Genomic DNA, 25,775 nt, shown 5'->3' on the forward strand with positions numbered 1-25,775 from the left:
ATACACAGACCTAGTACCCACCCATCTTCATCTGCAACTTCACAACCCGCCCTCAACAGTCCTACACGTCCTTTACAGTCAGCATGGACCACTTGATAAACACTACCGAATGACTACCGTCTATAAATCACGGTGTGTAGAAAAATTGCAAGTTTTAACTCTTCCCATCCCAAACTGGGAGCTGCACTTCCTGTGCAGGAAGGCCACTTCCGGGAGGCTCCTTTCCCCCAGGCTGCCCAGCTAGAGCACGTGCTGGAAACCAGCTTGACTGTGGCCGACTGTGGCAAAACCAAGCCGTCCAGAAACGCCATCAGCGTCCTGAGAATCGGTCTGTGCCCCACGCGCTCAAGAGAGCAATGCCAGGCACCGCACAGAAACCGGAAGTCCCTGCTGGGGCTTGGCGTGGAGCTGTACTTGAGCTGGCCCAGCGGAGGCAGAGGCCTGGTTTTCTTAATGTAACAAGTGCTACGTAGATGCAAGAGGCCCCAGCTTGAAGCCGATGCTGCCCCAGCCAGCAAAAGCAGCTTCCAGGCAAAGAGTGCCAACATGTGTGACATGTGTGACGTCCAGTGCAATGGGAGGAAAAGGTTTTGATGCAGGAACTGTGCTGGCTTTCCGCGCAGGGATGAGGACGGTCTCCCGGGGGTCTGCAGCAGGCCCAGGGGCAGCGGCTGCATCACTGAAGGTCCTGCAGGTTGATGGTGCTTCTAGGCACCTGTAGAGCCTCTGGCCCCACACTGCCTTCGGGTGCTAGAGGGGCCTCCTGCAAAGCCAAGCAGAGAATGAGAGGACAGGGAGGGAGGGAGGGAGGGAGGGGGAAGGGGAGAGAAGATGGGGAGGGAGAAGACAACAGACGCTTGGCCCTGTATCCCAGCCCCACGGCTGCCTTTGGGGAGCCAATGGAAATAAAGCAGCTGATTTTCCTTAAGCACAAATAGGAGCGCTGGGCTCCATAGCTGTAGTCCTAGCCACTCAGGAGGCTGAGATTTGACACAGTTCAGGCTAGCCATGGCAGAAGTCTGTGAGACTCATGTCCAACGAAGCATAAAACAAGTGGAACTGCAGCTTAAGTGGTAGAGCAAAAAAAGCTAAAAGCACAAGGGCCCGAGTTCAATGCCCAACATGGACAGACAACAAAAACATGTTCTTCCCATCTTATCTGTCTTATTGGCAGTACTGGGGACTTGAACTCACGGCCTATGCCTCTTATCAGGCAAGTGCTCTACCATGTCAGCTAAATCTCTAGCCTTTCTCATTTCCAGGCTCTATTCCTTGAAGGAAATATGTGTTTTCCAGTCCTGAAGCTTGAACTCAGGGCCTGGGCAGTTCTTAGACACTTTCAGCTCAAGGCTAGAGCTCTGCCACTTGAGCCACAGCACCACTTCCAGCCCTTTTCTGTGTATGTGGTACCGAGGAATCGAACCCAGGGCTTTGTGCATGCTAGGTGAGCACTCTACCACTAGGGCATGCGGATTTTTTTTTTTTTTTGTCAATTGTGGGATTTGAACTCCGGGCTTAGGCACTGTCCCTGAACTCTTACAGCTCAAGGCTACTACCCTACCCTTTGTGCTACAGCACACTTCTGGTTTTCTGGTGGTTAACTGGAGATAAGAGTCTCAAGTACTTTAGTGCCTGCTGGCTTTGAACTATGATCCTCAGATCTCAGCTTCCTGAGTAGCTAGGATTACAGGCGTGAGCCACCATGCCCAGATACAAATAGTTTTTAAAATGACCCAAACTGGTTGGGAGTTTGGCCTAGTGGTTAAAGTGCTTGCCTAGCATGCACAAAGACCCGGGTTCGATTCCTTGGTAGCACATACATAGAAAAAAGCCGGAAGTGGTGCTGAGGCTCTAGTGGTAGAGCTCTAGCCTTGAGAAAGTCCAAGGACAGTGCTCAGGCCTGAGCTCAAGCCCAGGACTGGCAAAAAAATAAAAAAATAAAATAAAATAAAATGACCCAAACTTCAATACTGTAAAAGTTTTCTCAGCCCTTCCCTGGCCTTGGTGCTTAGCTGAAGTGCTGGCATGGGTTTCTGCAAAGCGGGGTGGTCTTTGTCTTTGTGTGTAGCTGTGTGAGCAGCCCTCCAGAGGCAGGGAACAGGGGACCCTGTCTGCTGGCCCTGGAGGGGGGTGTACTGTGGTTCTGCCAAGCCCCACTCGGGTATTTCTTTTTTCTTTTTTTTGCCAGTGCTGGGCTTGAGCTCAGGGCCTGAGCACTGTCCTTGGACTTTCTCAAGGCTAGCGCTCTACCACTTGAGCCTCGGCACTATTTCCGGCTTTTTTCTATGTATGTGGTACTGAGGAATCCAACCCGGGTCTTCGTGCATGCTAGGCGAGCACTCTACCACTAGGCCACACTCCCAGACCCCACTCGGGTATTTCTAACAGTATCCGCTATCCCACAGGCAGCGGTGGGAAGGAGCATGCTCTCCAGACCTGTCTCCAGAGCCGAGCGGTTCTCACCACGCTCTGGGCGGAGGATGTTTGGCTGATGAGGAGGTTTACTTCCAAGGAGCGGGGGCCTCATTTCTTTAGGAACTGTCTTGTTAGTGGGTCTGCCAGGCAGAGCAGGGTTGGCGGTTCTGATGATAAACTACATCCCTTCCTTATTCCATATCCTGACCCGGGCTGCCAGCCACCTATTGACTCAGCTCGCTCAGGGCGGGAGAAAGCCAGCTCACTCCTAACATGAGGCAGCTGGTGAGCATGTCGCCTCTGAGCCGGAGCTGCTGTGAAGCGGAGCCCAGCTCTACCTGGAGCTGACCGCTGACCCTGTTCCAAACAGCAGCAAAGCTTCCTGGCCTCTGATGCCCGGACTCTCCACGGCGGGCTGGACAGTGGCCCAGCTGCCTGCAGGCCGGCTCGCGTGGTGGGGCCCTGGAGCACAGCAGCCTTACAGAGAGAGAGGTGCAGGCACGCCGACCTGGAGGAGGCAGAGGGGCAAATTCATGGTGAAGCAGGGGTGGACGGTGGAGGCATGCAGGCTGGGGGCCAAGGGCAGGACTCCTTCCCCCGAGGGGGCAGCCTGGGGAGGCATGCACAAGACAGAACCCTCGCAGGGGCCCAGCACGGCCCCGAACCCCCATCCCAATCCCCCCCCCAGGAGGCCCTCTGCCTGTGACCGCCAGGAGAACGGCCTGCTCGCGAGGAGGGGCTGCTGGCCCCTCTGCTTGGTGGTCTGCGTTGCCTGCTCCTGGCTGGCCTTCCTGTTTGGCCCACTCTCAAGCCACAGATAGGACTCCATGTGCCCTGGCTAACCCTAACCAGAAGGAAGGGTCGGGGCAGACCCAGGAGCACCACCTCACAGGTGGCAGGCTGGGCCGAGTGGAGGACACTTGCCCAAGACCACGCTGCCCTGCAGGGACAGCGGGGACGGAAACCCAGGCTCAAGGCTTTTCCTCTTTCATTTGCTTCCCTTCAGACGCCTCATGCCCGCCTCCACTTCCGAGCCACGCTCGGAGGCTGCACCTACATCTCGTTACAAGTTCCCAGCCACTCTGCCCCTGGGCCCAATCCTAGACGCAGCATTCCCGGCATCACCACCCCACGTTCCTTCCTTCCACCACGGCTCCCTCCTCCCTGTCTCTAGGCTCCCCAAGTGCCAGAGCCAGGCCTGCTTGGCTGCCTCACACTTTGCTGGCACAAGAAAGGGGCTGTGGTGGGAAGCCCTGGTCTCACCTCGGGGCGGGGGAGGGGGAGGGGGGTTGGACACAGGATAAACCTAGCATGTCGGCCTCAGCACAGAGGCAGTGACAGGCTGGACTTACCAGAATGCCTGGGGTGGGAAATTGGACTTGGGGAAGTGGAGGCAGGGCTGGGGAGATCACTGAGGGTGGGGGCCACCTGGCCACCTGTTCAGACACGGCCACCTGTCCTACCTGTGTCCCGGGGAGCTGGACGCCTGGCACATCCACAGCTGGTGCTGGTCCCGGCGGCCTTCCGTGGAGCACCACGGGGGTCTCACAGGAACAGCGGCCTGGGCTGGCGTGGAAGGAAGGAGGGCTGAGCGTGCCCCTCCCCTCTGTTCTCTGAGATGACCTGGCGACCTCTAGAAGGAAATATAAACCAGTGCATCCGACGCAGGCTCCATGGCCTCCCGCGCAGAGGGCACCAGTGTGAGCTGGGGGCCACACTAGCCCACCAGGCAGCTGCCTCTGTGACCGTGGCCTGGGTCCGGCCGGGCCTCCACACCACCACGTCACCTGCCCTTCTTGGACAGAGCTGGGAGGCCAGGGACGGCTACCAAGACGAGCACACAGGAGTTCCTAGTATTGCGTCCTGTTGAACGGCAGGTTGGCTTTGAACCGCGGTCCTCAGATCGCAGCCTTCTGAGTAACGTGAGTCACTGGAGCCCAGCTGTCTTCCAACACGTCAAACATTCTCAAGGCTGCAGCAGCTGCACACGAGCAGAGGAGGGCCGGTGGCAAGGCCGGGCACCGCGGCCTGGCTCCCGGGTCACACGAGTGCCCGACCCAGGCTCCCGGTCATACGAGCATTCTCTTCTTCACTTTTCAATTTCTAGAAAATGTACTGAAATACATTTCAAGAGATGCCATAAAACCCAGGGTCACCTGTCTTTTTAGGTCATTTTTGTGCTTGTACAGGGGCTTAAACTCAGCCTTGTGCTCTCTTTGTTTTTTTGCTTATGGACTGGTACTCTACTACTTGAACCACACTTTCACCTCTGGCATTTTGTGGGCTTATTTTCAGGCAGAATCTCACCATTTCCCTTGGACTGGCCTCTCCATTTGTGGCAATCTTTTGGACTCTGCCCTGCGAGTTGTGGGATTACGGGTCTGAGCCACCCCTTGGCTTCCTCCAGTCCCCTCCACATCTGACTTTTTCTGTGTATGTGGTATCAGGGAATGGATCCCAGGGCTTGGTGCATGCTGGGCGAGCACTCTACCACTAGGCCACACTCCTAGCCCTATGGTGATTTTTTAGACGTGACAGGTCATGAGCGCTGTTAACTGCCTCTTTCCATCCTGAAGACGCCCCTGTGGCGTCTGACATGGCAAGCCACTTGGAGCCCTCGGTGAACCTTACTTATGAGAGTGGAAGGGCTGTAGCTCATGCTAGACTTGCAGGTCTCCTTTCCCCAAGGGAGAGGAGCTGTGCCCCCCCCCCCCCAGGCGCTCTGGGTCTCTTTGGGGCACAGTGCACTGCTGTCTACAACTACGTGTTACTAGAATTCTCTTCAACACAGTGCTAACAAGTTCCAGGCCCCTTCCTGTCCTGCGCACGTGTGCTGGCACCTTCTGTATCCATCCTGACTGGCCCAGGAGGAAGGAAACCTGTAACCCGGATGCCCAAGATTCTTGGTGTAAAGGGAAAGCTTATAAACATTAGAATGCTAATTCATGGCCTGAATCAACCCAATTGTTAACCCACTCATCAGCCATGCGTGCAGTCAACTTAGCCCTCTGCCACAAGCTGGCACTTTGTTGGGCTGAGGTGGTACGCGGGCTCTTGCTTCCCCACACTGCCTCCTGAGAAGGGAGTATGGGCCCTGGCTTCCAGGGATGGACACCAGAGGGGCTGGGAGAACCTGCATGGCAGTCCACAACACTCTACAAATTATACACTGTAGAGCTAAATGACCATTAAAAAAAAAGTCACACGCACAAGCTGTGCAGACATGCCCTTCCTCTTGCTTTCCTGAAAATATGCACACAAATGTGTCTATCAACAGTTTTTCATAGGCTTGTCAGAAACACTGTGTGTGGCTTTATTGACAAACATCTAAGTCACAACCGTTTCATTATTAGCAGTTCTACACACCACACTGGCTGGCACGCGGTGCTTCTACACAGCTCTCTGGATATTTCCGTATGCTAAATTTCAAAAATAACTGTGATGGCACATGGTGCATTTTTTTTTGTTGTTCTTGGCAGCATCACCAAATGACGCTTTAAAAATGCCAGCCTGTGTCCACCAGGACCCAGCTTCCCACAGCCTGTAAGCCGTCTCCTGTGTCACTCACGTCCTCAGCATTTGCATTTGGACAAATTTGGGCCCAGATATGTCCCGACGCCCCTGCTCCCTGGGCTCTGCAGCCTCTTGGCACGTGCACCCTGCTGGGGAACAGCAGATGCCCTGGCCAGCCTGCGGACACAGCCGCTGGGCCCTGGTGGACAGAGTGCACGCGGGCCGTGGTCACGGGCTCTCTCTCTCGAGGGCGATCGTGAGGTCCTGGGAGTCCACGCACACACGCTCTCAGTGCCGACCACGACCACAGCCCCCAAGGGCCACCAACTCCTCTCTACTCCTCACCAAATGTCTTCACTGCCCCTTCTAGGTACAAGGACAAGCCAGTTCCTAGGCCTGTCTCCACACCCTGCCATGTCTGTGGGGACTTCTTGGCAGGTCATAACCGGCAGTGCTAAGCCTCCAGACCATTTTCTCCTCAGCCTTGGGCACCTTCCACCATGGTTCCTGTTCTTTTGGCTGTAAGGTTTGAGCTCAAGCCTTCAGTTAGCCAGGCCCAGGGGCTCTGCCAGTGAGCGCTAACCCCTCACCGCTCTACTTCTGGGTTTTGAATAGTCTTGTTTTCCCCTGGACTGCACTCTTCCTATTTATGCTTCCCACACAGCTGGAATGACAGGTGTAAAACAGGGCACTCAGCTTTTTTTTTTTTTTTTTTTTTTTTTGCCAGTCCTGAGACTTAAAACTCAGAGTCTGGGCACTGCCCTCAAGCACCAGTGTTCCACCACTTGAATCACAGCGCCATTTCCAGCTTTGTGTATGAATCAAACCCAGGAGAGTTTCCACACTGCTATTTACTTACGTGACAGTACAGGACGGCACACCAGTCTCATGCCTTCCACATAGAAAGCCCTTCATGCACTCCACCACCAAGCCACATCCCACCCCAGCACCCAGGTTTTTAGTGGTTGAGATAGGGCCTGGGCTGGCCTTGAACCCAGACCTCCCAATCTCTAGGTGGCTGGGGTTACAGGCGTGAGCCAATGTGCCTGGCAAACCAGGTTCTTACTGTGGAGTGTCCTTGGATTCTGGAGTGGAGCTTTCAGAACCCTTTAGGAAGAGGTAGGAAGCCCTCAACAGACGCTCTCTTCCCTATAAGGGGTCAGTAAGCCCTGTGGCTGTCTTCCAGACAGTTCCAGAACCTCTTTGCTTATCCAGTGGCCTCTCTGATCTCAAACGCTCTCGTGTCTGTCTGGAGGCCCCTGAGAAACTATGGTCTGCTTCCTTTGCTCCCACACCACCTATTAGCTTACGAGATGAGCCAGGATGCCCTTCCTGAAAATGTCCCCCTTCCAGAGGGAGCCAAGATGTGACAATGGCTGCGGGACTAACTGGGGCCCTCTACCATGGCCTCTTCTCAGGGGTCTTAACTATTGGTTCATGTTGCTGTCTCCTGGGACAACCCCCCACGGCTCCCTTATCACCTCCTGCAACTGTCAACTTCTCTGCGGCCTTCTTGTCTCCCGTTCAGACCACAGCCACACACACCCCCTGGCTGTCTCGCCATCGCTTGATTCTCTCGGTGTGTCCCAGTCGCTCTGCTGGCCCCCAGCAGCCCAGGTGAGAGGACTCCAGAGCACTGACCCTGGGGCCAGGACACCGGTCTCCCATTCACACTCTGTCCTGTTCTTCCCATTTCTGTCCACCTGTGAAATTCCTCCCTCGGAGCTCGGAACCTGTGAGTTTGCTGCTGTGAGTTGTACTGTTTCTGGGTGGGCTGCTACCAGGTGCTTTGTCCACTTCAGCAGATTCTTCTGGGTTTTCTAACCAATACTCAAATCAGCTACAGAGCATCTATTCCTTCCTTGCAGGCTACTTTAGTAGACTGCTAGGTGTCAGTTATCCGATTCTCCTAGATTTCTAGCTGCTTTCATATTACATTGTTTGAGAGCCTAAATTTGCAACTGACATTCATACGATCATGGGTCTCAGAACAACCCAAACAGGGAGAATTCCTTGACTTCCACAACTCTCCGTGTTAAAATAAACCAGGTTTATTCTGCTTCACCATTCATCTTCCTCAGTATTTCCACACAAGGTACACTTCTTCTGAACAGTGTTCACTTGGGAGTTTGACACACACGGTTTTTGCCTCTTGGCAGCAGTGAGACCTTTGTGTCCACAGTGACACATGTGTCCTCAGGTTCCTTTACTGTGTATGTTGTTAACTGCCCCTTTCAGGTGAGCACTATGGTATCACACAGCCATTGATAGTTCTGAAGTGGGCGACAGTTTTGTTATAAAAGCTGGCCTTTGATGGTGATTAAAGAGCACACAGAGCCATCCTGATGAAGACGAGCTGTTCTGATGGCCGAGGCTCCCGGGTGATGAAGGCCCAGGACTCTCTCCCTCCTGCACTCACCACCCCGTCTTTGCAGCCGTGGAAACAGCACAGGAGCAGCTGTATCTAGTGCTTTCTAACAATGAACACATGCGCTTTGCTTGTCACCACACCCAGGAATGAAGTCTTGCTGAACTCTCCAGTGAAACGGTGTGATTCTTCTTCTTGATTGACTCCATTCCATTCACAATCTTGAAATTCAAGTACTTCCCAAACCCAAAATTTCCCCTAAACATGGGACAAACAAACTAGCAGCAGGGGTACAATGTCTTCCTTCTCCAGTAAGGCATCGAGACCCTCTGGAGAAGTGGCCAATTGTACTTGGGCAGGACAAATATACGGTGAGCTGGTGATGCCAGAAAGAAAGGAAGAGTAAAAAGCGAAGGCAAAAGGCCAGCCAGGACAAGAACAGACCAATGCCACTGGGACACTACACGGTAGGTGATAATAAAATACTGAGTACAACCGAAAGAGTGACAGGAATAGCGACGGGTTCCCACTGACACTGACAGAGCACACGTGGATGGAGGGTGGAGCCAGCTCGTCCTATGGAAGAGCTCTCACAAGTAGGTGCCAGAAATCGAGAGGAGCTGAAAGTCGCCAAGAGAACACCACGGTACCACCACAGCCAAACCACTGCTGTATCCAATCAGGAGCAAGCTCCTGGCACGGTGGGTGCCTGCAGTGCGGGGTAAGGATCAGCCCCTGGACTCCTGGAGGAGGTGACCCGAGGGCTTGGAAGGAGCTGCCTTCTGAGAAGGCTCCTGCTTCCCCAGGGCCTCATTAGGCAGCAATGCCGACAGCAGGTTGCACAGTGAAAGCCTTGATCCCACACCACTGTGTCTCCACGGGACACGCGACACCTCGGCAAGGCCCCGGCTGGCACTCCTGTGCACCACCGGGGGAGGATTCCGGGAAGCTTGGTGCTTGGGGGATCTTACCCAAGGCCCTGTCCTGTGATGGCTTTATTCTCTGTCCGTTCCCTGGAGCAAACTAACCAAGTACAGCAGCATTAGTGAGCTCTACAAATGCTAAGGGCGAGCGTGGGGCCCAGGCTTGGCACACGATCTTAGACTACTTGTCTCAGGAGACAGTGTTTCCAGTGCAGGAAGCCAGCACCCTTGCTAGCACCCTGTGCCAACACCGCTGTGCTTCTAGCAGATCAGCAAGAGCATCAAAAGATCTACATGGAGGGATAGTTCACAGAGTGGTAGGCCGGCCTCTTCAAAAGCATCACAACAGCCAAGCAAGGGCTGAGGCCTGAAGGTGGGCTTGAGGGCCCAGGGCAGACAAGGGTAACACGCATGCTTGGTTAGAGCAAGGCAAGCCTGTCCTCAGTCCCAGGACTGCGTGGAGGAAGAGGTCAGCTTTGACAGGGGCACCAGGAGTATGGAGGCCAGGGGAAAAGAAAAGCCCAGGGATTGTGGCCTCCATGTGGACTCCTTGCTGGTCACAGTACTTGAGGAGGATTTGTGGGTGCCTACACACAAGAAGCCAGGGCCACAATTCCATTCCCTTAAAAGTCTGTAAAATGCTTAGAGCAATTAGTAAATTCCAACACTTGCATCACCACTGGAAGATGCTAAGAAACCAAGTCTTAGTTGATACTTGATTAAAACAACACACACACACACAAACCCCAAAACCCAACTGGATGCCAGTAGCTCACGCCTGGAATCCTGGCTACTCAGAAGTTCAAATCTGCACAACTAGGGAAGTTCAAGACCTCATTTCCAAATAACCAGCAAAAAACAAAAAACCAATCTGGAGACATGGCTCAAGTAGCAGTGTCAGCCAAGCAAGCAAGCTGAGCAAGCCCAAGACTGAGTTTAAACTCCAATGCTGGTAGAAAAATAAACAAATACATAAAAAAGGCGCCAACTACTTTCCTGTACAAATTCTACCTCAAAGCTGAAGAACTAAGTTACTCTTTCTACAAGTATTCCACCTAATAAATAGACAAGTGCAGAACTAGAGCACCATGTCCTCCTCACAACCCGCGGACTGAGGAGCGAATGCAGATCGCCAGGACAGGACAGGACGTCCGCGCAGAGCCCAGCACCCCCCGGGAAGGGCTGCCATTCCACTCTGAGCATGAAGATCTAAGTACCGGTCTACAGAACACGCGCGCCACACAGAAATCCTCTAAACTGCCTCGCAGTGACACGATCAACAAAAGCCTCACGAGCAAAACTGCTCAGCCGCTTCCAAAAAACCCAGGAGAGACAGAGGCCTACAGCAACAAAGCAAAGCCCACACCTTAAAGGGATGCTGAACCTCACGGGATTTATTTGGATTCTGACTCCAATACAGTTATCAAAGTAGTTTTCATGGCATGGAAACGGGGTACTGGTGGCTCATGCCTCTAACTCTAGCTAGTTAGACAGCTGAGACCTGGAGGATCACAATTCAAAACCAGCCTGGGCAGAAAAGTCCTCAAAGTCCAGCTCCAATAAGCCAACAACAACAAAAAAGCCTGTCTAGATATATGGTACAAGATATGGTATGCCAGTATACACAAGATGAGGAGCGTAAAGCCCCTGAGTTCAAGCCCTGATACTGGCAAAAAATTAAAAAAAATATATATATATATGGCATTTGAGACCACTGAAATCTGAACACTTGCTAGATTTTATTATGAAGTAATTGGTGTTATTTTTAAAAGAAGTGGTAACATACATAGCTATGGCTTTATGGCCCTTATTTTTGAGAGATTGCCGAGTATACACAAAAATAGTAATTTAAAAAATCAAACCATCTGCGTTGATGCCACACCAACACACTGTGGTGAGCACCTGAATGTTTACAAAATAATTTTCTTCACGTCCATAATTTTCTATCAGGTTCAACAGAGGCATCTCGTTTCTACGTGAACTTTGCCTAGTACGACTGCCACATTTTCTTCTGCTGAAATCTGTAAATTCTATCCTGGTACTTTATAAACTGTGGAGGTCTCACTTTCTAAATCACAACACATATACAACAATTACTTCAGGATCACAATACTCACATACAGTTATTATAGGATCACTGTACTTACATACAAGGGCTACTACAGGATCATAACACTCACATACAACAGTTACAATAAGATCACAACACTTACAAAGAACAGTTACTATAAGGAGATATTTGCTTTGAGAAATCTCACTAACAAAAATAGTTACTGTATTCTTAAGCACTTTCTGCTTTTTTCCTGAAGCCTCACTATATAGCCTAATTTGGCCTCAAACTCACAATCCTCATGTCTCTAACTCCCGAGTGCTAGAATTACAGGTGTGAGAGCCTGGCCTAGAGTTATGTAAAATAATAAGCTATCATATTATTAAGATTAGGAGGTCAGGATTTTGGTCTAGAGGTAGAGTGCTTGCCTAGCATGCAATGAAGACCCAGAATCAATTCCTTGGTACCACATATATAGGAAAAAGCTGGAAGTGGTGCCGTAGCTCAAGTGGTAGAGCTCTAGCCTTGAGAAAGCTCAAGGACAGTGCTTAGGCCCTGAGTTCAAGCCAGGACTGGCAAAAAAAATAAAGAATAGGAAACAAGACATAAAATTACACCCCAATTCTACATACCCACTTAAATTTTAAATATGAGATGAGTGGAATATATAAAAATAGTATACTGAAATAACTGTTGATATTTCAAAATGGTTGACCAGTTTCCTTTAAGACTGAGTCCCATATTGTATTTTCAGGGGATGAAAATATAGAGTGCTACAGATGACCAGGTTTTATTTGGCCCACGTATTTTTTTTTTCTTGTCTTGTCGGTTGAGATCTTGAACTCCGGACCTAGGCATCGGCCCTGAGCTCTTCAGCTCAGAGCTAGCAACCTATCCCTTGAGCCACAGTGCTACTTCCACGAATTTTAATGAAGTTGTGACATTAGCTATGGGTCACTGACCTAGAGGCCACCATGTTAGAAGAACACAGGCTGGCTTTCTCCTCCACAGCCCCATCCCACCAGGCTGCTCATTTACCTTAGAACCCTTCTAGTCACTCAGCCCTAAGTGTCACAGAGCTGTTGATAAATAAAGTGAGTTCATATATGCTAGGGATCTTGTTACTGTTAGACGCAAGTCCACAGAGAGCGAGAGTTGACAGAAGGGCATTCTGAACATAAAGCTGAAAACACACAGGCCCCCCAGACCTGACAGTGACCCAAGCGAGCGCAGCCCCTGTCCACCAGCCCTGCAACACTCAGCCTCACCTGCATCACTCCCAGCTCCTTTCTGCTTTTTGGTTTTTTTGGCTTGGTAATCAGTTCTTGCTGAGCCCCCACTTTCCTGGGACCAAAGAAAAGTGTGTCAGTCACTTGATGCACACCGGGAAGGAAGGTAGCGGGGGGCTACAGAAACGGTCTAAATCTGCTTCAGGGTTGCTACAGAGCTCCAGTAATCACCTCAGAACCTCCAGCAAAGGCACAGAGAAGCAAATGCTACCGTCAGCGCAAGTGAGAACGATATGAATAACTTCACTATCTGGAGAAGTAAAGTTTATTTCTCCAAAATCTCAAATGTATTAAAATGTTTTACATAGAAACTATTATAAAATAAACTGTTTACTTCCCAACGTTGACAAATACACAGGTTTCCCTCAGTGCTGGGACAATGTCACAACAGCCCACCCAAGGATCCCACACTGTCCACACCTGACCGAAAGAGCTAGGGAGGTGCCCGTGGCAGAGACCACACTCCATCTCTCACTCCTACACCATGCAAGTAAGTCACGGTGGCACAGAATCTGGCTAGCTTACTCAGGGAGCCAGTCTCCAACTGTTGAAGTTTGTGTTTATTTAGTAAGAAAAAGGGCTTTCACTCTTATCACCACATGAAGACCAGTCTTGTACAGCTCATGACATACCTGTAACCCATTCACCACACACCATTTGTGCTCAGAGAAGCTAGGGAGCTACCGAGAAAATGAACAAGAGGTTAGGAACAAGTTCTCCCAGGCTCTTCTGTCTCCACCCAGGCCAGCCCAAGTGCTTGGTTCCCAGTGCCAGGGATTGGCCCCTGCTTAGGTCTGACCTGTGGGTACCTTCTATCCCTACTAGTCACGCAGTGCCTTTCACCCTCTGTCACCCGAAGCACCTGCTAGCTGGTGTGTCTGTGCCACGACAAGTGAGTGACCAGGATCAGAGAGAGACCAAGCTTCTCTCAAAGAAGAATCGGAACATCAGTTACTAGCTCCCCTCGAACCTGATCCTGACGCAGAAGACTTAACATTTTAAGTTATAGGAAAATGCAAGTGAACATTTTAAAAACAATGTCATCCACAAAATCTAGCCACACCACAAATGCAGGACCCTGCATGACTGAGGAAAGAAAAACTCTCTCCAATAATCTTTAAATTAGGGCTGGGAGTGTGGCCTAGTGGTATAGTGCTTGCCTAGCACGGACGAAGTCCTGGGTTCTATTCCTCAGTACCACATATATAGAAAAAGCCAGAAGTGGTGCGGTGGCTCAAAGTGGTGGAGCTCTAGCCTCAAGAAAGCCCAAGGACAGTGCTCAGGCCCTGAGCTCAAGCCCAGGACTGGCAAAAAAAAAAAAAATAATAATAATAATAATCATCTTTAAATTAAATTACAGATAAATACAGCTGTAATAACTGCCTAGCCTCAATCCTGGAAAAGTATTCTGTAACCCTCCAAGATCAAGGGCTCATAAATCAGTTTAACTGTTTCTTAATTCTAACTAAAAAACTATGTTGGCATGTTTTAAAATTTTCATTGAACCTTAAAGGTAGTTTATGCCGCAATTCGCCCTCTCTTAGGACATGTCATTATAAAGAGCACAGAGAGACAACATTCAACATAATGACACGCACCACGAAATTTTCAAGGAAACACAGTCACAGAGTCACACAACTAGAAGGAACCTTAGAAATCACGTAGCCAAATCCCCTTATTTTAGAAATAACTGAGAGTTTAAGGCTCAAATAGGCTGGTTTGCTCAAGGTCACTCAAACTAGCCAGTTCCAGATCTCCAGACCTACAGCACAGGGCTCCGTCCTCTTGCAAACCAGTAAGGAGAGTCTGCATAGAGAAGGGCAGCTCCCAGCGTCCTGAGAACTGAGTGACACAGCGAGCTTCATACCAGGTAGAGGAGGCCGGAGCCTGCACCGGGCGCTGTGTCTCTCTGGGCACTGGAGAGCACAGACAGGGGCAGCCCCCGGCTCTCGCCATGCTGCTTGACCACTGCAGGGACAGGAAGCGAGTCCCGCTCCACCTTCACTGGAGCACTGGCCATGTCTTGAGAGGTGCTTGGAGAGGACGGTGTGGTGACGGGGACTAAGTGACCGGTAGAGGTCAAGGCCGACGTGTCTTGAGCCAGGTTCTTCACTGGCAGAGCCACCAAGCAGCCTACTGCTCCCGGGCCCATGGCCTGTACGTCCTCTGCACTGAAGCTGCCTGGCTGGAGGACAGTGGCTGCTGTTCCCAGAACCAGAGGGCTGTCCAGCCTTGGAGGAATATCACCGTGGGCCACCAGAACCAGAGGGTCCATGGGCCCTAAGGAACTAGTACTCGTAGGGAGGCTTGCCCCCAGAGACGAGCTCACAGAGGTGACGTCGATGGTCAGGATCCCAGAGTCCAGAGCCGCGTCCGACACACTGGCAGAGCTGCTCCCCTGCGCAGGTGCGTCAGAGAAAAGAGCTGCCAGATCTATGTTGCTTAGCTCGCTTTGGCCGGCGCTGCTCAGCTCCCTGCTGGGTGTGAGGGAACTCGGAGCTTCCAAGTGAGGCCCGAGGTCTGTGAAAGGAATGAACGCTCCAGTTATTTGGGTCCGGCGAGGACTAAGAAATCTTGCTTTTCTCAAGCCAACATTTACTCTCCTTTCTCTGGACCTTGAGGTTTATTACCAAACAGCCCGCTGGTGGCACAGTACTCGCAACGGACAGATTCTAGGCAGAGGGACGGCTGAGACAGGTTAGGTGCCTCAAATCCCCACAATGGCAGGGATTTCTCTGCACCATCTTGGAATAAATCAAAGGGAACAAAAGGGGTTGCGTGGAAAGCTTCCATGCTAGGCAAATGCCCGAGCTCAGGCCCTCCCAGGTGTCCTGGAGATGTGTCCCTGTGCCCATCATAGCTCCAACCTCTGACTCCCTCCCGTCTCATCAACAATCGCTTGAGGGTGGCGTTAGTCGGACTCACCAGCTCCTGCAGTGCCCAGTAATGCCTGGCCCTTACACAGAAGGGCCAAGTTCTAAGGAACCTTCCTTCAGCTAGAGTCCTTCAAGTGGTTATTTACTACTCAACTGACTACTCTGAATAATCACAAAACCCCTGGGAGAATAACAAACATAAACATACTTCAAAAAGTTTTAGAAGTAGGGCTCGGTGGCTCACGCCTGTCATCCCAGCTACTCAGGAGGATGAGGTCTGAGGATCAAGGTTCAAGGCCAGCCAAGCACAAAAGAACCTCAGACTCTTATCTCCAATTAACCTCTAGAAAATGGAAAGTGGGTCTTGGCTCAAGGGTAGGGTACTAGCCTTGAGCTGAAGCGCTCAGGGACAGTGTCCAGGCCCAGAGTTCAAGTCCCATGACTCACACACAAAAAAAGTTTTAGAGCCAGCGCACTTTTAATGCTCACTACTCAAGAGGCTGATCTGAGGATCACAGTTCAAAGTCAGCCCAGGCAGAAAGGCTGTGAGACTCTTATCTCCAATGAACTACCTAGAAAGAGTCACAAGTAGTGCTGTGGTTCAAATGGTAGAGTGCTAGCCTTGAGCACAGAGAAGGTCAGGCACAACACCAGGCCCTGAGTTCAAGCCCCAGGACCATAAATAAAGAAGTTTTAGGACTGAAGACATGGCTCAAAGGGTAGAGCACTGTCTACGCCCAAGGCTCTGGTCACCTCCTTAGAACACCAATGAACATTCAAGATGGGGTTTATGGGCATGTACAGGTCAAGCACCCCAAATGGAATAATTAGAGCCCTGAGCAAACATAATTAGAACACAACGGGCTAGGGCAGCAGAGTGTCCAGCACAGCTTTGGTGCTGAACTGCAGCGCCCCAGGGCACGGCACTGGGCAGAGGAGGGGCTTTCTGTTTAAGTTCCCTCCACCAACTGCCACTAACCACAAACTTCCACCTTCCACAGGCAGATATGTATTCTTAACACAGACCTGTGAAAGAAACCTACTCCAGACCAAACAAAAACAGAAACAAAGTTAGAAGGCGTCTTCTTTAACTAGTCACTTTACAAAAGTTCATAAGTAATGGAACACTTTAGGGGAATCGGCAATTTTTTGAGAAATTCTAATTGCAGAACTATTACTTATCCAAAAACTATCTATCTCGATTCAACTGACTGTGAAGTTAAGAATCTCAGAGTGAACAGAGTTACCAATTTATATGAATTTTTTACCCAGCTACTTATCCATCACTTCCATAATCCATCACCTGGAGAGCGCATGTGTGCCAGGAACGCCTGGGAAAGCCACTGAGTGAACGCTGTGAGAACGTCAAGAGGCAGCACAGGCTGAGAGACCCCAGCTCAGGCACTTCCTCCCAGGGGTGTGACCTGGTCTTTGTCCAGACAGCAGCACTGGACTGCTGCGAGGGTGGACTGAGCCCCACGCAGGGCCCACACAGCCCCACGCAGTCAGACGTTGAGCTCCTGACTGCCTGGTTCTCCGCTCTGATAGATGGCGGGAGGAAGAACACACAAGTACCAACACACACAGTATGCATGAGGCTGGGATGCACAGGGTATTATCCTAAGAGAGTCTCACCAACAGCTAGAGCATCTGATACGAGCTCATCTGAGTAGCCCTGAGCCCCTGCCCGCTCCCATCCTGGTCAGCCTAGGACAAGGGAGAGAATGGTGTGAGCCACGGTACCAGAGCACCAGCAGAGCTGAGCGAGGGCCTGGGGACTGAGCAACCAGGACACCTGTCCTTCCTAACCACAAGGACACTTCCTGAAGGGCAAGTGCAGAAGGGCAACTGCTGTGAACTCTGAGGGGTCCAAGTGTCACTGAAGAAGAAAAAAAGGAGGAGGAGGGAGGAAGAGGAGGAAGAGGAGGAGGAGGAGGAGGACGAGGTGGAGGAGGAAGAGGAGGTGGAGGAAGAGGAGGAAGAGGAAGAATAGGAGGAGGAGGAGAGAAACAGTCACTGAGATTCAACTAATCAGAACTCTGCGCTGGGCACTGTAGCACCAGAACTCTGCGCTGGGCACTCTGGCAAGGTATTTCATTCCATCAACTAGTGGCTCCCTATCCAGGAGCCCGGAGTGAGAAGAAACGGTGCTTATTACACTGGTGTTCTGCTCCTGCCATGCCTCACAGGCCACCGTGAGGGCCTGGTCAGAGCTTCACACAGGCACCACAGACTGGGCAGGAACTGGACAGCTGGCCAGGACTTCCTCAGCCAGATCCCACCACACCCCACAAAGAAGGGTGTCTGGAATGCTCTGGGAGCCAGGTGCTCCCTGCTGCCGCCCCGAGGACTGTGGACTTTGAAGGCCCTGGCCACAGGGGATCAAGTGACAGGCCCTCTCATGCTCAGAACCCTCCTGTCCTGGACTGAGGTCATTTCTTTCCTCCCCACCGCCTTGTTCTTCCCGAAACACAGCCTTGCTCTGGGATAGAGGCTTCCTGTCTCCTGAAGGAACTGTCCTCTGCAGTCTGGAGTCTACTTCTCACAGGACTGAGAAAGCAGCAGGGAGCTGAAAGATGGAAGCTGGAAATGCCGGAGTACACTGGCCCCAGGGAAGACAGGTTAGATGATGCCTGGGCAGGCACAGGATGTGAAGGCTGGTCTCAAGAAGCACAGAGGAGTAGGGGCAGAGGTGAGACGGTGGGGCATGAGAAAGGGAAGAAGCCGCCTGGCTGTGCCAGCTGAGCTCTGGGGGGAGGTGGGAGGAGGGGCACTGTGTGCTCTGTCACATCTCTGCAGTTGCAGGCTCGGGGAGGGCACACAGACCTGGGTGCTGGCTGTGCTGCCGTGCCACGTGGGCCTTCATGCTGTGCTTGGAGGTGAAGAGTCGGTTGCAGCTGGACACAGGGCAGCGGCTTTTTGGAGCGCCCACATCCTGCAGGTGCTTCTTTGAGTGAATGTACAGGCTGCTGCGGGCTGAGAAGCGCGCACAGCATCCTGGAACAGAAAGGGGAACGAGTTAGCCCTGAGGGTGTGGGGAGCGTGTGAGGAGGAAGGAGGGGGACCGTGGGATGCGTTCCTCAGCACCAGTGAGTGTCCACCACCAGCACAGGACGGGGCCCGGGGAGAGCGCGATGCTGCCCGTGGCGGCAGCATCTAAGGTGCAGTGTGACCACCAGACCTGATAACTACCCTGGACACACCAAAACTCCATCAGTAGCTGCAATCCTGCACCGTTCAGAGTCGTAACCTCTCCACACCGCACTGAAACTGAGTCTCTTCACGAGGCTGGTACACAGCTAAGGACCAGTTCTCAAGTAGGTCCCTAATGCGTGTCGAATGCCACCCCTGGACAGAGCCACAGCAGAGCGAGCTGTGTAGCTGAGGGCTCAGCTCAGCCATCGATCGACACCTGTGGGGCCTGAGACCCATTGTCTGCCCTGTTCAGAACTTCGTTTTGTCTCTGTAAAATGGGGATACTAGTGTAAAGCATTATGCCAGGATCAAATACATCAATAGCTACCCACAAACAAGACCTGGACAAACCTCGTCTGAAAGGAGCTCCTAGACAGCCAAGGACCTTACTTCCCTGACTCTGGCCTATTTCATCTGATCTTCTTATAACAGCCCATCATGCCCTGAGGACGGCAGCCTTGTTTGTCTATCCTGGCTTGAACTCAGGATCTGGGCCCTGTCCCTAAGCCTCTGTGCTCAAGGTTAACGCTCTACCACTGGAGCCACAGCACCACTTCTGGTTTTGGAGTGGTTAATTGGAGATTAAGAGTCTCACAGGGACTTTTCTGCCCAGGCTGGCTTCAAACCTGGATTCTCAGATCTCGGCCTCCTGAGGCACCAGCACCTGGTTACATTTTGACTTTCAAAAAAGACCCACCTTTATTTCCCAGTAAGAATTCAACCAGTGCTCTTTCCAAATAGAATCAGCTTACCTCACCAATCATGAAGCTCTCAAATCCTTCCTCTACTCTCCGACTCTTTCCAGCCTGAAGGGTCAAAGCCAAGCAGAGGATCCACATACAACAGTGTGGGCTTGGCTCTGGTCTCCATGTGATAGTTATTTGTGAAACAAGGTCTTAGGCTAAAAAAGCCAGGCACTGGGACTCACACCTTTAATACTTGCTACTCAGGAGGCTAAGATCTGGAGGACTGCAGTTCAAAGTCAGTCTAGGCAGAAAAAAATCTGAGATTACATCTCCAAAATAGCCAGGAAAGGTTGGGCTGGAAGTATGGCTCAAGTGATAGAATGCCAGCTAAGCAAGCAAACGTGGTATGAGAATAAACAGACCAAAAAAACCCCACTAACACTAATCAAAACAGTAACAGTAAACTGACATGTACTCATGTTTTCTACCAACTGAACCTTCATAACAACCCTACCAGGTAACACTTACTTGACAGATGAGGAAACGGGGAACAGAGCTCAGGCTGCTTGTACCAGGCCCAGAAGCCATGTAAGGTGGCAGACTTGGGACCTGAGTCCAAAGGTGGTGTGACTCTAGGACTCCTATTCTGTTACGCACTGAACTGTCTGACTTTTCCTGTCCCTCGAAGATTCTGTCTCCTTCCACAGCTCACATATACAACACAATCTGTCAGCACCTGGTGAGGGCATCCTCGTTCCGCAGAGCAGTACAGGGAGTCCTCTCTGCCCCACTTATGGCCTGCATGCTCCGTGTAACACCTGCTCACAGCCAGCTGCAAGGCTGACCCGAGGAGGAAGTGCATCTGGGCTCCACTGCTTGTGTGACATTGCTGTACTCGAGGAGCTGGTCTCCGCTCTAAGAGGATCTTTACTACTTCTCTACCTAAGGACACTGTGGCAGGGGTGGCACCCACAGGCCACATAGCAAGTCTGGTAAGGAGCCACGCCTTCAGCGTTTTAAAGAAAAACCCTCACACTCCTTTAAAGAGTCAATCTGGAAAGAGTGAGGAAAGGGGCACCACTGTCCACTAAGAACTGTACTCATTACCTGCTGCTCTGGATACCAGAAGTACTGTAAAAATTCCAGAAAGTTGGAGAAAAAAAGCAAATCCAGCTCCACCACTTGCCTGACACAAGAGTAGCTGCTTACCAAATAAGCAAGTTCAAACTCAATGTCAGACACGTGGGAATCCCTAAGCCCGGGTTGCACACATCATGTAACGAGAGCCATGGACAGCCAGTGAAGACACAGGAAAAGGATTCTCCTCCTGTAATCTTTCTAATATGCAGTCCTAGGACAGCGCGCTTGATCCACTCAGTGAACCGAATAAACAATACAGCTCACCGCAGTGTGTAAGCCCTACCTTTCACGGGACACTCGAACGGCTTTGTGCCCAGGTGGGTGACGCTGTGGCCTTTCAGGTGCTCGGCTCTGGTGAAGGACTTGCCGCAGCCTTCCACGGGGCAGGTGAACCTGCGGTCATCGTCGTGCTTCCTGCCCGGGGAAAGCAAAGGGCACTCATTACTCACACAGCTCCCAGGCCCGAGGGGCGTCTCGGCTTAATGTTCTGCAAAATATGCAAAATTGCACGTGCTTTCCGTTCAAAGCACGGTTGGTATGTTTCAGAAAAACCTTTTTTAAATGGTCTAAAGGGGTTACAGTTACATTCGTCAGGTAGTAGGTGCACTACTTCTCGAACCTTGACACCCCTTCTCATGTTTTCATTTCAGAAAACCTTTATGTGATCTCTAGTCCACATGAGACTGGCAATTTAAACATCCCACAATTAGAAACTCTAATGATTCAGCGGATCCATAAAGAGTCACAGAACAATTAGTGCTGCATCAGCCTAGAAGAGCCACATCCCAAATGCCCTGAGGAGGCGTTCCCATGTTTCCCTAGAACAACAAGCTTTCCAGACCATGGAGGGCTGCGAGAAGGGCAGGCAGGGCACCAGATGCAATGCCAAAAGGACCTTCCTAAGCCACCTTGGAAAGACTGTCTTTCCCAAAGTACCCCATTCATATTAAACACCCTAGACCAGCCCCTGCTCCATGGCACAACAGGGAGAAAAACAAGTGCAGTGTCATAGGTGTGGGGTGCAATGGGATATCTATGCAGCATCACAGGTATGCAATGTCACAAGCACGGGGTGGACGGGGTGTGTGTGCAGTGGAATTCCCAGTGGTGACAGTGGACACTTGCAGTGACTCAAGGAAGCTTATTCTATGACAACTGACAAGGAAAAAATGGAATTGCATATAAAGTATGCCACCTAAGTTAAAAAACAAAACAAAACACCCAACACACCACAACAGTAGACACAGAAAAACACTGCCTTTAGGTGGGGAGATGCTAGCAATTTTTGTTACAATTGTCCAGTTTCCTAAGACTCTATACTGTGAGTTTGACGTAGTAGCTCACACCTGTAATCCTAGATACTCAGGAGGCTGAGATCTGAGCACCGAGGTTCATAGCCAGCCTGGGCACTAAAGTCCGTGAGGCTCTTATCGCCAATTAACCACCAGAAAACAGAAAATGGCACTGTGGCTCAAGGGATAGGGCAGTAGCCTTGAGTTGAAGAGCTCAGGGACAACGCCCAGACCCAGAGCTCAAGCCACAAGACCAACAGAAAAAAAAAAAAAAAGAATCTATACTGTGCTTCTTTAAAATAAACTAAAAAAAAATGCTACAGGTATCCCATTAATAGGTTTTTGCTACTAACAGTTCATTAACTGCTAATACATGCCAACATGTAAGGGTTACCTCTTGTGCCTGAGAAGTTTGGACATGCTGGTGAAGGTCCAGCCGCAACTGTCCGAGTCACAGATAAACGGCCTTTCTCCTTGTGAAAAAATAGAAATTACAGAGAATAAGCAGAACGGCCACAGCTCCTAGAGACAAACATTGGCTCCAAAGGATTCTGTTCTCTAGCTTTCTACCTGTATGGCTTCTCAGGTGAATTTTCAGTCTACAGGCTTTGTCGTATTGTTTGCTGCATCCGGGGAAGGAGCAGGAAAAGAGTTCTTGTTCCCTGAAGTGGGCTCGGTTATGCGAGAACAGGGCACTCACTGTGATGAAGGCCTTCTCACAACCTAGGAGGAGAAAGCACAAACCCTGCTCACTGGAGGACAAAAAGCAAGTGGTGTACCCAACACTAGTCACAACCTAGGACGGACGTGGGTCATCATCACAGAGAACCCCTTTCTAGAAGGTCCTGAACATAAATGCTGGGCTTTGCAACAGCCAAGCAGTAGCGGCTGAGCTGTAAGGCTTGCAGGTGCACACAGGCCCCCTGTTGCAAGGTAACTAACTTGGCGAGAGATTGCTCCAATCTCAGCCATCCACTTGTGTGCCAATCTCACACACATTAGGTGTATTTTTCATAAACATAAATGTCAATGCAGTTCATGAAAACCAAGAATACCCCAAGAGAGAAACTGAGCAGCAGAACAAGATTTTGTCTGGAGCAGTTGAGCTGTAAACAGGTGCAAAGCCCCCTAACAGCTAAGATTCACCCCTCTAGGCGATGCTGCATTCCCTGCACTTCAGTCTTCTCCACCAGCCAGCCTCAGAAATGACCTGCCTCACACCCGCCTGGCTTCTCTTTCTCCTCAGGTTTGTGTTTGTCCCCTTCACCCACCAGGCTCCTTCTTTCACCTCCACCTTTTTTCACAGCTCCTGCTGTGCCACCTACACCTCAGACTGTCTGTATTAACACTTCTCCTTTGATGAAGCGTTCAGTGCTCAAGTAGGTGGGAAATGGGGCTGAAAGGTTTTAGCAGCAGCTCTTCTCAGGGCTTTCATGTTATCAGAGAACCTGTGAGCCACCACACAGAAATATACTACACAGCACTGCAAAGAATCTACCTCCCCCCCACCCCCCACCCGCCGCCCCCGGTGGGGGGGGGGAGTCAGCATTCTGTGGAGAAATGGTGATTTTCCCAAATCCTTTCTGGCTTCAATCTGCCCTCCCTACCCCCTTCCTATTTGGGGCCTTGAAAGTCTGAACCACACTTGGCACCTTAACACCCTCCTCCAGGTGCTTATGTCCTTTCAGCCCACTGTAGCCCCCCACCCCTCCCACTGCTGCTCCCTGGCTCAGGCTGTCAAGAACACAGCTGGACCACTCAGTGGGGCATCACCTGCCCCTCTCCAGCTTCTCCACCAGTGGCCCGACTGACCATCACACACTTCTGAGGGGCGCCTGGATCCCCGACCTTCCTGCCAGGTTCTCACCAGCTGGTTGGAGAGGTCTGCAGGCAGTGGCCCGATGCTCTCCAGAACCACACAGTCCACCCACAGGGGAGAAGAGGATACCAGGATCGTGAATGTTTTCATGGTACTCTCTGAATGACTCGCATTGTTAGTAGAGAGCGCATATTGTTGATAAGCTCCGGGGCACTTCACTCAAGTGACGTCCACGGCCTCTGGAGCCCTCCCCACAGCCCATATTCCACAGAGAGGGGCCACCCCCTCTCCTCCAGTGCCGGTTAGAAATACTCTCTTGAGCACGGGGAACTCAGCCCTCTGCCACTTGCCAACCTCGGGACCCCGCGCTGAGCTGGGGGAGACTCTCACAGCCTACCCACAAGGGCCCCTTGCAGGTCAGCGGGGTGGATGAAAATCCACCAGGCAGCCGCGATTTGCTTTCTGCCCCCCATCAGCCTGGGCGTCTCATCTGTCAGAGGAAAAGGGTGCGGCTGGGAACCACCGGGTCAAACCAGCGAGGTGGACAGGGCGCTAAACCACCCCGGGCAGCGCGCCCGGTCCGTCCTCGCCCCTCGCCGCCTCCTCTTTCCGCCAGACCTCACCGGTCCACCGACCCCGGGGGCGCTGGGGACCCCGCCCGTGCCCGCCGTTACCCGGAAAGTCACACTTGTAGGGGCGCTCGGGCTCGAAGTGGCTGCGCTGGTGCGAGCTGAGCTTGGCGTGCGTCGGGAAGCGCTCGGCGCACACCTCGCACTTGAACAGGCTCTCCTGCTCGTGGCCCCTCATGTGCGCCTTCAGGTTGTAGACCGTGGTGAAGCTCTTGCCGCAGCCGCCCGCCGGGCAGCCGAAGGGCCGCAGCTTGTCGTGCGACTGCAGATGGCGCTTGAGCTTGTAGGAGGTGGTGAAGGCCCAGCCGCAGCCGTCCAGCGGGCACTTGAAGGGCCGCCGGCCGCGCAGCCCGCCGTGCGTCAGCAGGTGCACCTGCAGCTGGTGCTTCTTGGCGAAGGCCAGCGCGCACTGCGGCTCGGGGCAGCGGTAGCCGGGCGCGCCGGGCCCGCGGCGGGCGGCGGCGGCGGGGCCCCCGGGGCGCGGCGGGCCGCGGGCGGGCGGCGGTGGCGGCGGCGCGGCGGACAGCGTGAGCACGCCGCGGTCGAAGCGCACCAGCAGGTCGCGGTCGTGCAGGGGGACGGTGCCCGCCAGGGCGGCGCCGGGGGCGGCGGCGCGGCCGCCCGGGCCCGGCTCGGGGAGGCCCGCGGGGCTCGCGCCGGGGCCCGGCCCGGGCTCCCGCCGCTCGGGGGCCTCGGCGGGCCCGCGCGCCACCTCCAGCAGCACCACGAAGGAGTCGCCGCCGCCGTCCTCGGGCGCCGGCGCGCCGGGCCCGCCGCCCTCCTCACGCAGCGGCCTGGGGGCCCCGCCGCGGCCCGGCTCGGGCCCGCCATCTTCCGGGTCTCCCAGGAGCAGCAGGCGCCGGCGCGCCGGGCCCGCGCCCAGGGGCGGCCCCGCGCCCCGCCGAGGCCGGCCCGGGGCGCCGCCGCCATGTTGGTCTCCGCGCGCGGCCGGGGCGGCGAGCAGAGCCGGGAGGTCCATCTTGTCCTGGCCGCGGCCACCGAGCCGCCGCCTGCGAGGAAGCGCGGCCCGCCCCTCCCCGGCGTGCGCGCGACGCCGCGGGGGCGGGGCTCGGGGCGGGGCTCCGGGGAGCCGCTGCTGGGGGCGGGGCCGCGGCGCGCGAGGCTTGCTGGGCCGCGGGGGCGAGAGTCTGGGGTTGCGGGTCGTGGGCGGGGCTCCGGGGCGGGGCCGGGGGCGGGGCCGGGGCGCCGGGGGGCGGGGCCGGGGCGCCGGGGGCGGGGCGCCCAGCTCCGAAGGCCCACACTGCAGTCCCGCTGCCAGCGTGGAAGCCCGGCTCGTGTCTGTGCGTCCGGCTGTCGTGTCCGGGAATGCTGGCCGACCACAGTGGACAAGCGCTTGGCACAGGGAAGAGAAGGGATACAAAGTGTGGCCGGAGGGAGCTTTGTGTGCGTGTGTGTGTGTGTGTGCGCTGGGCTTGATCTCAGGGCCCCACTCTCACCGGCCATCCACCAGTGGCTGGCACTCCGACCCTCGAGCCACGCCTCCATTCTGGTTTATTACTGTTGTGTGGACTTGTCTGTCTGAACCGGCTTGAACCTTGATTCTGAGCAGCCAGGATTAT

General features: G+C 53.0%; 1 protein-coding gene across 1 annotated transcript; it reads right to left on the bottom strand.

Annotated features, from left to right (window-relative positions):
* Positions 1-676: 676 nt before the first annotated feature.
* Positions 677-25,174, bottom strand: Zxdc (ZXD family zinc finger C). The gene is made up of 10 exons (XM_090323821.1): positions 24,241-25,174; positions 22,318-22,470; positions 22,142-22,220; positions 20,739-20,869; positions 18,261-18,431; positions 14,426-15,078; positions 12,538-12,613; positions 3,879-4,048; positions 2,924-3,025; positions 677-763 (listed from the first exon to the last, which is right to left on the bottom strand). Exons 1-10 carry the CDS (start codon positions 25,172-25,174, stop codon positions 677-679), a joined length of 2,556 nt encoding a protein of 851 aa, XP_090179947.1.
* Between the last annotated feature and the right edge of the window lie 601 nt (positions 25,175-25,775).

The sequence above is a fragment of the Megascapheus bottae genome, chromosome 33 (assembly GCF_031878675.1).
Source record: "Megascapheus bottae isolate mThoBot1 chromosome 33, mThoBot2.hap1, whole genome shotgun sequence".
Classification (NCBI taxonomy): domain Eukaryota; kingdom Metazoa; phylum Chordata; class Mammalia; order Rodentia; family Geomyidae; genus Megascapheus; species Megascapheus bottae.

Excerpts from the sequence above, each read along its gene's own strand:
- Zxdc (XM_090323821.1), bottom strand. The coding sequence starts at position 25,174 with ATGGACCTCCCGGCTCTGCTCGCCGCCCCGGCCGCGCGCGGAGACCAA. Across the intron at positions 12,614-14,425 it reads GCTCCGGCCTCCTCTACCTG|GAAAGTGGGGGCTCAGCAAG; the intron begins GTATGAAGCTCG and ends CTTTGGTCCCAG. Across the intron at positions 3,026-3,878 it reads TCCAGCTCCCCGGGACACAG|GCTGCCCCCTCGGGGGAAGG; the intron begins GTAGGACAGGTG and ends ATGCCTCCCCAG.